Source organism: Amphibalanus amphitrite, unplaced genomic scaffold (genome assembly GCF_019059575.1).
Source record: "Amphibalanus amphitrite isolate SeventyFive unplaced genomic scaffold, NRLGWU_Aamphi_draft 000246F_arrow, whole genome shotgun sequence".
Taxonomy (NCBI): domain Eukaryota; kingdom Metazoa; phylum Arthropoda; class Thecostraca; order Balanomorpha; family Balanidae; genus Amphibalanus; species Amphibalanus amphitrite.
In genome coordinates this window covers 603,319-615,980 of record NW_024881741.1, presented here as the reverse complement: position 1 = coordinate 615,980, position 12,662 = coordinate 603,319, and the positions used below count along the sequence as shown (strand labels likewise).

Below are 12,662 nucleotides of genomic sequence, written 5' to 3'. Positions count from 1 at the left end.
CATCAACATTTTCCAGACACGATACCAATGTTCTTGAATTGAGTCAGGAAATTCTTGAATTGTTAGAGAATTAGTGTCCAAAGTCGTCTCATGCAATTCATTTCGGTTTGGGGCGGCTGACACATTGCCGCAGCCCGCAAACACACCTGTAGCAGATACGTCTAACCGCTCTATTTCTGCTGTCATCACGGGCGTCGTGCCTCCTTTCGATGCTCCTTTTGATGCTGCCGCCGCTCCTCGCTGTGACACATAGGTACTCGATCGTGTGTGCCTTGGTCTCCGCCTCCGTCGTCTGCAGCGGCGGCGTCCTGCCGTCCCGGCAGTCCTGGTCCCTGGCGTGCCGGGCCGTCTGCCGCTCGGCCGTGCCCAGCTGGCGGCGTTCTTTACGGCGTGCTGCCAAGGACGATCACAACTCACCCCCCCCCCCCCCCGCCCCCGGCACGTCCGGGGTGAGCGCGCCGCCCGCCGTAGCTGCACCGCTCGCGGGTACTTATGTCGGTAACGACGACCCTAACATCGGTACCGACGGGAGCTCGGCGCGGAGGGCTGTTTTCCTCCGACCGGCGCCCGCCCGCGGCTCGGCGTCCGTTCTGACGAAACGGGAGCGGTAGGACCGGCTGTTTGTTACTGTTGCAGACCGTTGAGCTGTTTTTGCGGTCGTTTGTCGAGTTGGTTGTTCATCCTTTCCTACCAGCGCTAAGGAAACACTCAGACGTGTGTACCGATGAGTGCGGCTGCTGCTGTCGGCTGAAGCCTGTGCCGGCCCATCGTCTGTCTCATATTTCCTCTCTCCCGTCGCTCTCTTCTCTTTCTCTCGCTCGCTCTCGTTGCTCCCATCTCTCCCATCGCTACCGACGCTGCTCGGAACAGCCCCGGGCCTAGTCCTATGTTTCTGTCGGTGGGCGGCGCTCCGAGGAGCCACCGACGGGTCGCCGGTTCGCGGCCAGCTGGCCGCATTCCTGTGTGTCGGTCGACGCTGCCCCCTCCCCCTCCCCCGACGCACACCGTACCACCGGCTCTGCCGCCCGCGTTAGGAGGGAATAGAGCATCTACATATGTGTGTGCCGTAAGCAGGATGTGTGGACGATAAAACAGATGGCACCTAACATGCATATTGTTTGTTGCAGTATGCATCAATGCTGATCACACTCTTTCGCATTACTTACTGCACATCTCATCCCGGAAACCTTCAGCTGAATCTGTGAAGTTTTGTTGAAGCCTCTGTTATCAGCCTACCGAGAAAACGCCCTTGAGTTTCCGACCCATCTATTAGAGCCCTCGGCGCGGCCAACTGTGTGAGTGATGACGGTAGTTCTTTTCTGCGCGTCGGTTCCTTGTAGCCGCCCGGCCAGTGCCGCCTGTCTCCGGGCGGCGGGGGCGGGGGCGGGGGCGGCCGCTGACATCTCCCGATAAGGCGCTCGGTGGATAACGAAGACGGATGCGCCGGCCGCGCTGTTCTGTTGTCCGCCCCGGCCCAGTGCGCGCGGCTGGCTGGGTCAGTCTCAGTCCGCGGGCCCGCGGCGATGGTGTGTGTGTCGCCGGCGGCGGTGGGACGTCCGATCCGCCCGGGGGTCACGCCGAGGTCACCTCCAGTTGACCCCGCACGTGCGCCGTGACCTTTGTGGGTCGGAAGGGCGGCAGCGGGCGGACCCGGTGAAATGATGGCCGCGGGAGCGGGCGGAAATGATCACTTTGACTGCTGCCGGAATGGTGCTCGGTGGGCGTCGGACCGGCTGTTTTCGCCCGCCGTGCCGTGCCCGCTGTCGGAACGTGGTGGGTGACGTCATCCAGGGTGGGACGCTGAACTGTTGGGACAGGGTGCTGGGCAGTAGGGTAGGACAGGTGGGACACTGTACTGGTGGGCTGCTGGTGAGGACAAGGGACTGAGTGATAGAGTAGGGTTGGTAGGACGTTGCGTTAAGGAAATGAATTATTACGGACACGTAGTCTCTCGTCCTTTTTCGTCTTTCCATTCGTTTCATTGTGCATCCTTACATTCCGATCTCATCACGTTGGCACCGCCTCTGGTCTATCACCTGCTTCGGTCGGTGCTAATTAGGCCGTACCAGCTTCACCTCGCGACTTTTCACTGCCTTGAGTCCAGAGGACTCGCATATGCGTCGCTTATGAGTCGCATTTGCGCTGGATTCGCCGAATGCTCATCAGGGACCGCCGCCGGAGGTGTCTTCGTCTACGGAATTACGGATACCTGCGAGTTTCCTTGTCGTGACGGCTTTGGGGGACGCTGTCGACCGGTCTCCTCAGCTCCTCTGTTCGCCGCACGGTGCCCGATGACGCACGACCGGCGTGATGACGCCGCCGCGGCACCGGCCGAAGCCCCGTCCGGTGACGGCATTCAGAGCCGCCGGATTACATTGAGAGCGGTGGGATTAGCCGGCCTCGCGGGCCCGGCGCGGTGGTTCGCTCGGCTGGCCGACTCACTGATCTGCGCGACGGGGAACAGAACGGGACGGACGGCGACGCGCCGACTGGAGCCGCCGGGAAGGGGAGAGATAACGGAAAGATGTGGGTCATGGCGGCCGGCAGGAATGTGATAGGAATCAGCGGTAGCCGGATGAAGGGATAAGCCGCAAACGGTCGGACGGGAGCGACTGCCGACTGGTTTAACCGCACGTCAGAACCTGGTGTATGTTAGCGTCTAATGGTAAGCGCACACGCTAGGTGCCTTGGAATGCTGGAAGCCTCGTCGATGTCTCTCAGTATCATTGGTCTTTTTATTCGACACGAGCAAGGGCGGCTGAATCTGCGGGGCGCCGCGAATCGTGCGGCGCAGCCTAACTGCAGGCGCCATGAGCCGTGCGGCACAGCCTACCTTCAGGCGCCTACCGCACTGCCATCTGTCGGCCGAATTATCGGTCGGTCGGGGCGCGCCGCCTCTCCGCCGTATGAACGCGTGCCGCGGTGTTGGGCGGTGGATTCCTGGCGACTTGTGTCGGCAGCTGTCTCACCCTACTCTGCACGACTCACCGACCGCGGAGAGGGACGGGTGGGGGCATTTCTGGACGGTTTTCAGAACTGGAGCGATGACGCTATTCGATCGGCGTGCTGTCGTATGTGCCATGAGAGATAAGGAGCCCGCGAGAGTTGGCATATGATATGGGAAGATGCAGGACGGCATCGCCATCGATAGCTACCGGCGAACTATCCACTTGGCATTTGTGGTAGGAGTAGCAAGGATCAAGACTCCTGTGAAATTAAAAACCGGCCCTCTTCATTGGTGTGGCGTGCCCACCCAGCTTCCGCTCCTTTCCTCTCCCCTTCCACCCCTGCCTCTCTCCCCTGTGACCGGAAGGCCGAGCCACAACAGCGGCAAGGCCGCGCTCTGCTGGTGGTGGCACAGTTACGGCGGCGCGGCGGTGACGTCACCGGAACAGGGTCGGTGACGTCACTGGACCGAGGTCACGTCGTCGCGCGGCCGGTGCGCGGTCTGCAGGGCGGTGATGCACGCTCTCCGCGCCCCGCAGCAGTGGGACAGACCCCGGCGTGTTGACGCGGCGACCTCGACACAGACCGTGCCGAGACGACCCTCCGCTCGCAGGGCCCGCCGCTGCACGCGCCCGGTGCGCCGCCGCGCGGCCTGCGGTGGTTGTGTTTGGCCGGCTGCCGGCGCGGCGGGAAGACTGGCACGGGGTGGAGGGACGGACGGCCGAGACGACTCCGGACTGGACAGGCAACACGCCCTCAGTGGCCGCCGCTGGACACGGGAATGCAGCGGCGGATGCCAGAGCCGTCAGCGGCGTGCTGGTGGCTCCGCTCCGCCGCGGGGAAGGCGCCCGCTGCTGGCTGATGCTGCAGCTCGCGCAGTGAACGGTCCGCTGACTCGTCGATCACCATTGATCATGCGATTAACCGCTGGACAGTAGCCGGATGACTTCCGTCAGCCACGCGGGCTGCCCCGACTCAATCGCTGTGTCCCTGCTCCTGCTCTCGATGGATCGTGAGCTCGCTCCCAAGGGTCGATTGGTCTCTTATTTGAATTGGTCCCAGGCTGTCTATTGGTCTTTTCGTTTAATGTATCTTACGGCTAAACCTATGTGGTTGCTGCTGCCCGTCAGATTTGCGCGACTCACGGTACCGAGCCCGAGTCATAGACGTAGGCCAGAGTCGCGGACCGCTGTGTCTCACAGACACTAACACACAGACACTACCCGCTGGCGTCCTTCGAGACTCTCCCAGCCACCGGCTAATGGGCTGGTATTTAGCGGCGGCTGATCACCCGCACCGCCACCTGATCAAATGACGCCGGGACTTAATCAGACACGATGAAAGCGGCTTAGGCTGGCCTCAGCTCGTGATGTAGTGTTGCTGTGCTCGCCGACACGTCGGTGGTGTATTTTTAGTCTCGACATAAAACTAATGGTTATAGCTGCATTGATGATAAATTCGGATTGGCTTGGCCATTTTGTGAATTTGTGCTGTAAACCAGTTCGATTGTTAGGACTTAGGATATCTTGGCTTCACTGTAAGGGCGCCTGGTATATTGTATAAATTGCTTCACGGGGCGTAAATGTCACTTTCCTTTTCGATTCCCTCGCCAGTCTCTGTTCGTACTGTCTCGGCCCATCCGTATCGCAGGTGTCAGGTGACAGGGGGGGGGGGGAGGGGGTCAGGCGCACCTTCTATCCCACGGTTACCACCGGATTTCATCTCTGGCTACTGAGCACTGGTCTTTCCCTTGGTCAGTGGCCGCAAGTTAATTGTTAACTGAATGACCAACGGCAGTTCATTGGTCAGTGGGTCGGTCAGAGGGGTCGAACCGGACATGGACCCCCCTCGCCCCCCCCCGCGCCGGTTGGGCCAGGTCAGCGGCGTGCTGCTGACTTCACCACCCCCTTTGATGACGTAATGCCACCGGCGGAAATGATGCTATTTCTTGGTCCGACGGGAGTATCGTAGGGAGATATACGGGGAGAAATGGCCAAGAATGACACGGCTGTTTGATCTCCTTGGCAGGAGCTTTGTTGTATTTGTGTCTGCCGTAGCCTGGATAACTGGAGCGCGGCTATATTTACAGCTATTATTTCACCGGAGTGGAGAACGATCTGACAATGGCCTCGGCTGATCGGGCCCGCTCAAACAAGCGCGTTGTTTTCCGTTTTGCCATAACACAATTATCATTACCTGTCTGCGGGTACTGACGTGGTTGTCGGCGTGATTTCCGCGTGCGAGCGGTAAACAGAGCGCTTGTTCGTGTGACCTCAGTCAAGGTCAGGTGTAGGGGGAGGGGGGGGGGGTGCTGCAACGCGCGCTGCTGCAGAGTGGCCCATTAGGTATCGGAGTGGGGGGGGGAGACAGTAACTCACTACTGCCTCACGCACGCCGGCGGCGGGGCGGCGGAGGGAGGGGTGGTAACGGGGTCTGCTGCCTCTCTGTCTCTCCATTGGCCCTCGAAACCACCAACTCACGACAGACCTGGCTGCCCTCCGTGTCACGGCCAGCGGCGAGTCACGGTGACCAACTTCGTGACTAACGGTTTCGATTAATCCGTGTAAATCGCTGTACAGTAACAAGTGACCAATGCCCAGTCAACTGACCTCTGTGCTCCCTGTGCTGTGTTCCGTGAGCTGACGTCTGTTCTCTCTGCCTTTTCAGAGTCTCGCTGCCAGCGACGCCACCGGCTCGGGCGCTGGTTCGGTGCGTTACCGCCAGGTGGTGCTGGAGCGCCGCTCCCCCAACGAAGGGTTCGGATTCACCCTGCGACACTTCATCGCCTATCCGGAGGACGGCGAGGTCAGAATGTGTGCCACGCGGCCAGAGCAGGGACGGGATAGGGGGGGAGGGGGGTTTGAAGGTAACGGAGGAGGGGTTTGTAATGTGTCTTGTGCCGCTGCTCTGCTTTTGTAGCTATTGCAGTATAGGTTTTCGATACACGATTATCGAAATGTCTAGGTTGCTGCTTACTGGTTGATAGGGTATTTCCTTATTTCCTGTTTGTACATTTCACGAATTGTGGTACATTTGAGGGTGATTATTATTTAAATCACCTCCCGCCTTATGATTTGACTCTCACCCCACCTAACTTTGTTATTATTCACCATTAGTGGTGTCAGTTTCAGAAAATGTATGTCCAATGTCCGTCCAATTTCCAATGCTTACGTGAATTGTCCGTCCAAAAATGTCCAAGCCAGCCATTTGTCCAAAGATGTCCGAAACCTACGCAATAGTTTACACTCAACATTGCTATTCAATCTGGTTTAAATGTACTATTGCGAGCTTTAATGTGTTTTTAATTTTTTAATTATTATTTAATTATTTAATAATAATTAATTTTTTAATTTAATTTAATCATCTCAAAAGCTGAGCTTTCTATTCGCCAATCGGTGTTAAACACGATTGCTTTATAAAAATGCTGAGGTGTAGCAAGTGATTGTCCAAAGATGTCCAACGCCTGCCGTCATTATCCAACCGAATTCCGAATTGGACATTGGACAAAATCGGAATTCCGAAGATTCAAGTTCCGATTGACACCACTATTCACCATATTGCCAGCAAGGATCCATTCGGTAGACCTCTGTGTGCAATGGTCAATTGATACTGTACATAATACATTCAATTCCTAGCCGTCCAAAATTCTTAATTCACTAATATATCTGTGTCGGATGCATAAATGGATGTCGGAACATTGTTTCTCAACTTTGTTAAGTTTCCAAGCATACGTTTTATACCTACAGAAAGTTCACATTCAGTATTGACACGCTGTCAGGTTTGCTTGCCTCGTTATGAGCGTGATAAGAACCGAACATGCTAGCTCTGGCGTGAGGCCGAACTTGTAGAGCTGGAAAATTTGCTCCATCACTTTTGAGAACTCCTCGACAGCGCGCACCGATACCCCCCATCCCGGGGGACATCACCGGACCCGTCCCCGATATCCGCCGCCGTACCCCGGAGCCCGTGCAGCCCCTGTCTGCGGCGATAGTCCGTAGCGGATCGCACTCCGTCTGCTCAAACACACGGCGTCACCGCGCTCCGCTATCTCTGTGGCCGAGGGTCGCGCAGCGGTGTATCGTGCTGAGGGCACCGCCAGGGCCGCGGGCCGACTCAGACCTACCGGGGCTGATGATTCCCAAACCGCCGAGGGCTGTGTTTAGGAGGGGGACGGAGGGGATGTTAAAACCGCATTGGAATCGCTTTGAGTCATACCTAGACTCGGCGGCTGTCTATGATGGCCTATCCTCTGTGCCAGCGATAGATCACGGCAGAGTTGCAGCCCTACCGAGGGTGCTTTTTACTGTCAGTGTGATTTGAGGAAACCTTGCCCCTGTCCCTTTGACGGACGTATGATCCACCAACCGTGCCAGTTGCTTCATATTTAGCCACTGGGCGTCATTAATTCATGTGTTCATTTTGTGGAACTGAGCGTCAGTGCGGGTCTGTTTCGTTTGACGCCTGTTTCGTGTGGCTGCTGTTCATTTATCTCCCCGCGGCCGGCCCACCAAAAGACTGGCACCGCTGAGTCACAAAGGGGTCGCGCATTGAACCCGCGCCCGGCGGCAGTGACCCCGCCTGAGTCACGCCAGTTGGCCGGCCGTGTACCCCAACTGACGTCACTGAGTGGACACGTATGACGCCATGGAGTCACCCGGAGATAGGTCATGGAATCGGTTCAACTAACCCCACCGTAAATCGTCTGTTTTGACTTTTGTGTCATCGTTATCCCGATGTTAACGTCTCTTCGCCCTCGTTGTGAGTTAGCTGTTCCGGCAGCTGCTGCTCTGACCCCGTCCCTCTGAGTCTGAGTGTGTTCTCGTGTTTGCATGTCGGAGTGGAGCCGCTCTGACTCTGCTCTGACCGTTCTGCTCTGATCCTGTCCCTCTGGGTCTGACTGTGTGTGTCCGTGTGTTGGCAGGTGGAGGTAGAGTCCGCCCTCTGACTCTGCTCTGATCCTGTTCCTCTGGGTCTGACTGTGTGTGTGTGCATGCGTCCGCAGGTGGAGGTAGAGCCGCCCGGGTTCCAGGAGACCATATTCGTCAGCAACGTGGCGCCCGGCGGGCCGGCGTACCACGCCGGTCTTCAGATTGGTGAGTACCCGGTCATCCGTCCCGCATCGCGCTCTTTATTGTCACTGACACATGACGCTTTCATCGCGTTTAAACATCATTTAGCCACAGATGGAAATGTCACCTGGTAAAATATGCTGGGACTGTTGGGTGGGACTTCGTATGTCATTTAATGTCTAATATTGCATAGGTGTTGCCGCAAAAGTAGGCCCACGTAAATTGGGAATTGGTGAGTTTGGAGACAGCAGGCATCTAAATAGCAACTTTCGAATTATTTTTATGCAGTGTAGCTTGTGATGCTGCCTTTTGGGATTTGTCTTCCGAACTGTTTGGGATTTAGCGAGTAAGATATGGACGCTCTTTCTCGTTTCTATATGCTTTGCTGAAGCCGTATCTTGGTCTATTTTGGATTAATGTGATCACGTTTCTGCAACGCTCTTCGTAAATTAATTTGATGTAATGCCAGCCATATAAGCGTGGTTCGGTTCCTACATTTTCTCGGCGTTTTGATACGAAAATAAACCCAATTTACTGGCAACTTGTCTTCGTGTGCTCATCTTGCTTCATATATTGGCTCAATAAGGTGTAGCGCAATAAGCGTCTCGGTATTCTTTGTGGTGCAATATGAATCTGTATGTGACATTTTTAGGATCGCCGCAATCCACATGAGTGCATTCTGTTCATCTTGTGGCTCGCGCTCGGTATGGGTCATTGATGCGTGAATATTGCTGTATGCAGCGCGGCGGGGCTACTCCATGGCTTTTTCTTCGGGCTCAATAACTCGGGTCAATGTTACGCAGTATCTCCAAGCAAGCAGCGCACATTATTAGTGTCGACACAGCCTCTCCATAACTGACGCCGAGCCTGCGGGCATTGCTCGGGATGAGTAAGATGCTGGGAAATGCCAGCAGGGATGGGGAAAACAGGTGCTCACAGGAGGTTGCGGAGGTCTCAACCCGTATAATGCAAAACACACCTGGGTCTTAGCTAAAACCCGCTGGAGATGATGCCTCAGTTGGGGTTCGTTAATGATCACTCGTCTCGCTAATAACTAACATCTCGTGTCGGACTGCTGCCCTGCCATCCATTTCGTCAAAACTACATAGTGGTGCTGCATTTGATTGATCTATATGTCTGAATGGTCTATTCGTGGCGGCTTTTTCCATGCCAGCGCCCCATCGCGTCGGACTCGGCACTCCGCCACGCCACGTCCAAACTCTATTGGCGAGCGCATTTAGCGCGGCGGTACCGTGGGTGACCGACCGGGGACGCACCGGTAACGACTCGTGTCGGCGAGAGACAGCCGTCGTATCGGCAGAAGAGAGAGACAGCCCCACCGGGCCGGCAGAGGAGATTGGCTCGGTCAGCTCCGCGAATCGGGTCTGCGTCGGAGCGCGACTCCTCTCGGCTGTGTCGGCGACTCGGCGGGTGTAAGAACAGCGATGCTCGGCCTTCTGTAGTCCAGGTGGATATGATTTTATCCGCGGTATTCCTGTCTTTTCATACGTGCCTGCGCTATCTGGTGTCCTCAGTTTGCTAGTTGCAATGGTGGGAGCCCGGGGATGCCGACCTGGGGCGACCGACTGATCAGTGACCGGTGACCTATGACCGGTGACCAGTGACCGGTGACCTATGACCGGTGACCTGTGACCGCGGTGACCGGTGGCGCCCCGACCTGGCGCGCGGAGCAGCCCGCCGTCGGCTGGCCGCTGCAGCCGGCGGCATTCCAGTGCGCTGGTCGTCGGCCATTTATTTCCGTCTGCATTGCTGGCGTCGCGGCTCGGCTCCAACACCAACAGGGTGCGCACGGTGCCGGCGGCGGCGGCGGCGGCGGCGGCGGCGGCGGCGGCGGCGGCAGTGGCGGCCCGGCGGCGGCGGCGCGCGGTGCGACGGGCGGTGTCGACTGCTCTGTGAGGAGGCCACCATCCCGGGACACATACAGGTGAATGGGGCGGCCGACTCTGCCGGACGCGGGGAGCGGGGCGGGTGGTGGAACCGGCCGCGGCGGGGTGCACTGAGTAACGACTGCGACGACTGTGGACTGGAGGTGACTGGAGCTCACTGAGACTTACTGGAGCTGAAGGCATCTGACTCCGAGTTCAGTCCATCTGTTCGGTCTGGACGATTGTCTCTCTTGTTGAGTTCCAGCGGGCTTTTTTAAGCTCTGCCCATCCTATCGTATTTCGACCTCTCCCTGTTCCGCAGCCGTGGTCGGCTGAGATGACGACGTGCCGTACTTTCCGAGCCGGACTCGACCACCAGAGGAGACTGCCGGTCCTCCTTTCCGTGCCGCCGGCCGAACTCCCTCCCTGCCGGCCACAATGGGCGATCGGGCCCGGCTCGGCGGCCTGTATATTTGACCTGGCGGCGCCGGCAGCTGGCGTATACTACCGACCGTCTGCTGATCACCGGTCGCCGCTCCTATTTGATAATCAGTGGAAGGACTGGCTGACTTCCCACCTGACACCGGGCCATCCCTGGACCCCGGTGTCAATCTGGATTGATCTGGAATTTTGCTTTGAAACGTTGCGTCTGGACTCGCGCTACTGAATGTGCTTCACTCTGAGTCGTGACTCGTCTCTCATGAACTATGGCACGAGCCTCCTTCAGTCTTGTTCAACCATTGCGGCTATTGCGAATAGTCCCAGTCGCTCTACCGACTGGAAGCTTCAGTGAAGTACTGCTGCTGTGGTGCTCAATAACCCAGCCATGTGCAGTCAGATGTGCTGACGTGGCTACCAGCCGTTTTCCTTTCAGAGTCCTGCTCCTGTTTATTGGAGCGTGCGGGTATCCCTAGCACCCAGCACCCAGCTGTCCCTTGGAAACACAATGCATGACGCTGCATCACGCACTCTGCACAGCTACGTTACCTTTCCTGATGTGGTGACTTTCGACCTCCGTTTCCCACGTCTCTGCCGACTCGGAGATAGCGCGTGTACACTGAGGGTGTCGAGTAACAGCCACCGTGCGTACCGGCCGCGGTGCCGCCGGCAGCGCGCGCCTGCCAGGACCTAATTCTGGCGCGAGCGAGCCCTCCGCGTGACGTCACCCACACCCGCTGGGACCAAGGAATGACGTCATACACACGGTCACGGCCCAAGGGAGAGTGACGTCACTCACACTATGGTCGATAGTCACGTCATACACACGACCCAGGGGGAGTGACGTCTTACTCGTCCCATGGGGCAGTGACGTCACAGGCGACAGCTCCGCTGCCCAGGTGTGGAACCACTGGAAGTGGATGACGGTTGACGGCTGTTTTATTAGCTCGACCGTGACATTTCCAACTTTGTATATCGATCGGGCGACGGTCGTCTGGACCTGAGTCGATGACATGACAGGGTTGAACTGAGTTGGGCGTACCGAGGGACACTGTCTTCTGTCGACCGACGGAATTGCGAGCAGTCGAACCTCTGTCCTCTGCGGGCTGGGGGCGGTCGTCACCTCCGCCGCGGCTGGTGAACTGTGGGCGGTGTGCTCTGAGTGAGCCCGCAGCAGCTCCAGTCCAGACCGGGGCCGAGCCGGCCGGAGTGTCGACCTCCGATGTCCGTCCGTATATCGGAGCTGACCGTTACCGGGCGCGGAGAGCGCCGAGACCGAATCCAAACGGTCCGATATGTGCGCGCCTGTTTGTTTATCGACCTCCGGGAGGGCGGGCTTGTGGTTTTGGGGAGTGGGGCGGACAAGATAGCGGCGACTCTGCTCTCTCGAGCTTAGACTCTGAACCACACGATAGGTGCTGCAAGTTGCAACACCCACAAAGGGCTGCTGTCGGTTCTGAACGACTTAAATAGCTCAGTGTGTCGCAGATCCTTGTCATCGTCAGGGATTAGCAATCGGCTGTATCTGGCCGGTGTCGCAGTTTGGGGTGTTATCGGAGCTATTGGTGCGGTCCGGGTTATGATTGGGTAGGAGCCGCTAGGTGAGAGGCGATACCCCCGAGGGCGACGGCAGAACTGGTGGACTACAGTCTGATTGGACTGTGCGCGCTGGCGGACTGAGGAAGCCAGTATTCGCTGGTCGCTGGTGGTCGGTTTGACTACGTCTACCAGACTGGCTGGACAACTCGTCCGGTTGGTCCACTGGACATCTCGTCTGGTAAGCAGGCTGGACGTTCTGTTGCTCGGTTGCCCACTGCCCAGTACATACCTCGTCCGGCTGCTCGGTTGGACAGTATCTCGTCCGTCGCACAGTGTGGCCGAACACCAGTTTAGCGCGAATTTAATCCCAGCGCCGCTCGGATCCACTGAAAATGGTTCTCTGGTTCCAAAACTGACACTTACCCCTCGCCGGACTTATTGGTTTTCAAAATACGCGCCGGCCGAAGGGGTGGGGGGTTGGTACGACCCCCGTCGCTGTTTCGCCCCTGATGGAGCTAGAGCCCCGCGGAAAAAAAACGAGCGTGTGCGCCGTTACGAGACGCAGCGACTGGTATCCGATTTTAAGGTCTCAGGCCAACCTGTGACCTCTGAGGTCAGGTCAAGTGAGCCAGGCGCGGATTCATTTTTTATTAATAACTTCGCGAAAAAATGCCGCAGAGCCGCAATTTTGGTATCATCATGTTCGCCTCACTCAGGCGCGTCGAATGGTATACTTTTTGTTCGGCTGAAGTTAACTTAAGGTGTTGACCGTGGGTCAAGGTCA

General features: G+C 57.4%; 1 protein-coding gene across 6 annotated transcripts in view; it reads left to right on the top strand.

The window, feature by feature from the left end:
- Positions 1-12,662, top strand: part of LOC122386293 (rho GTPase-activating protein 23-like) — a 116,662-nt gene that overhangs the window by 30,292 nt on the left and 73,708 nt on the right. For 5 of the 6 annotated variants that reach the window (XM_043375359.1, XM_043375360.1, XM_043375357.1 and 2 more), the window contains exons 2-3: positions 5,614-5,751; positions 7,949-8,039. In XM_043375359.1, coding sequence (XP_043231294.1) covers positions 5,614-5,751; positions 7,949-8,039 — 229 coding nt within the window. Of the gene's footprint in view, positions 1-5,613; positions 5,752-7,948; positions 8,040-9,876; positions 9,961-12,662 lie in introns of those variants that run through there. The other variant, XM_043375361.1, reaches the window with a different exon arrangement.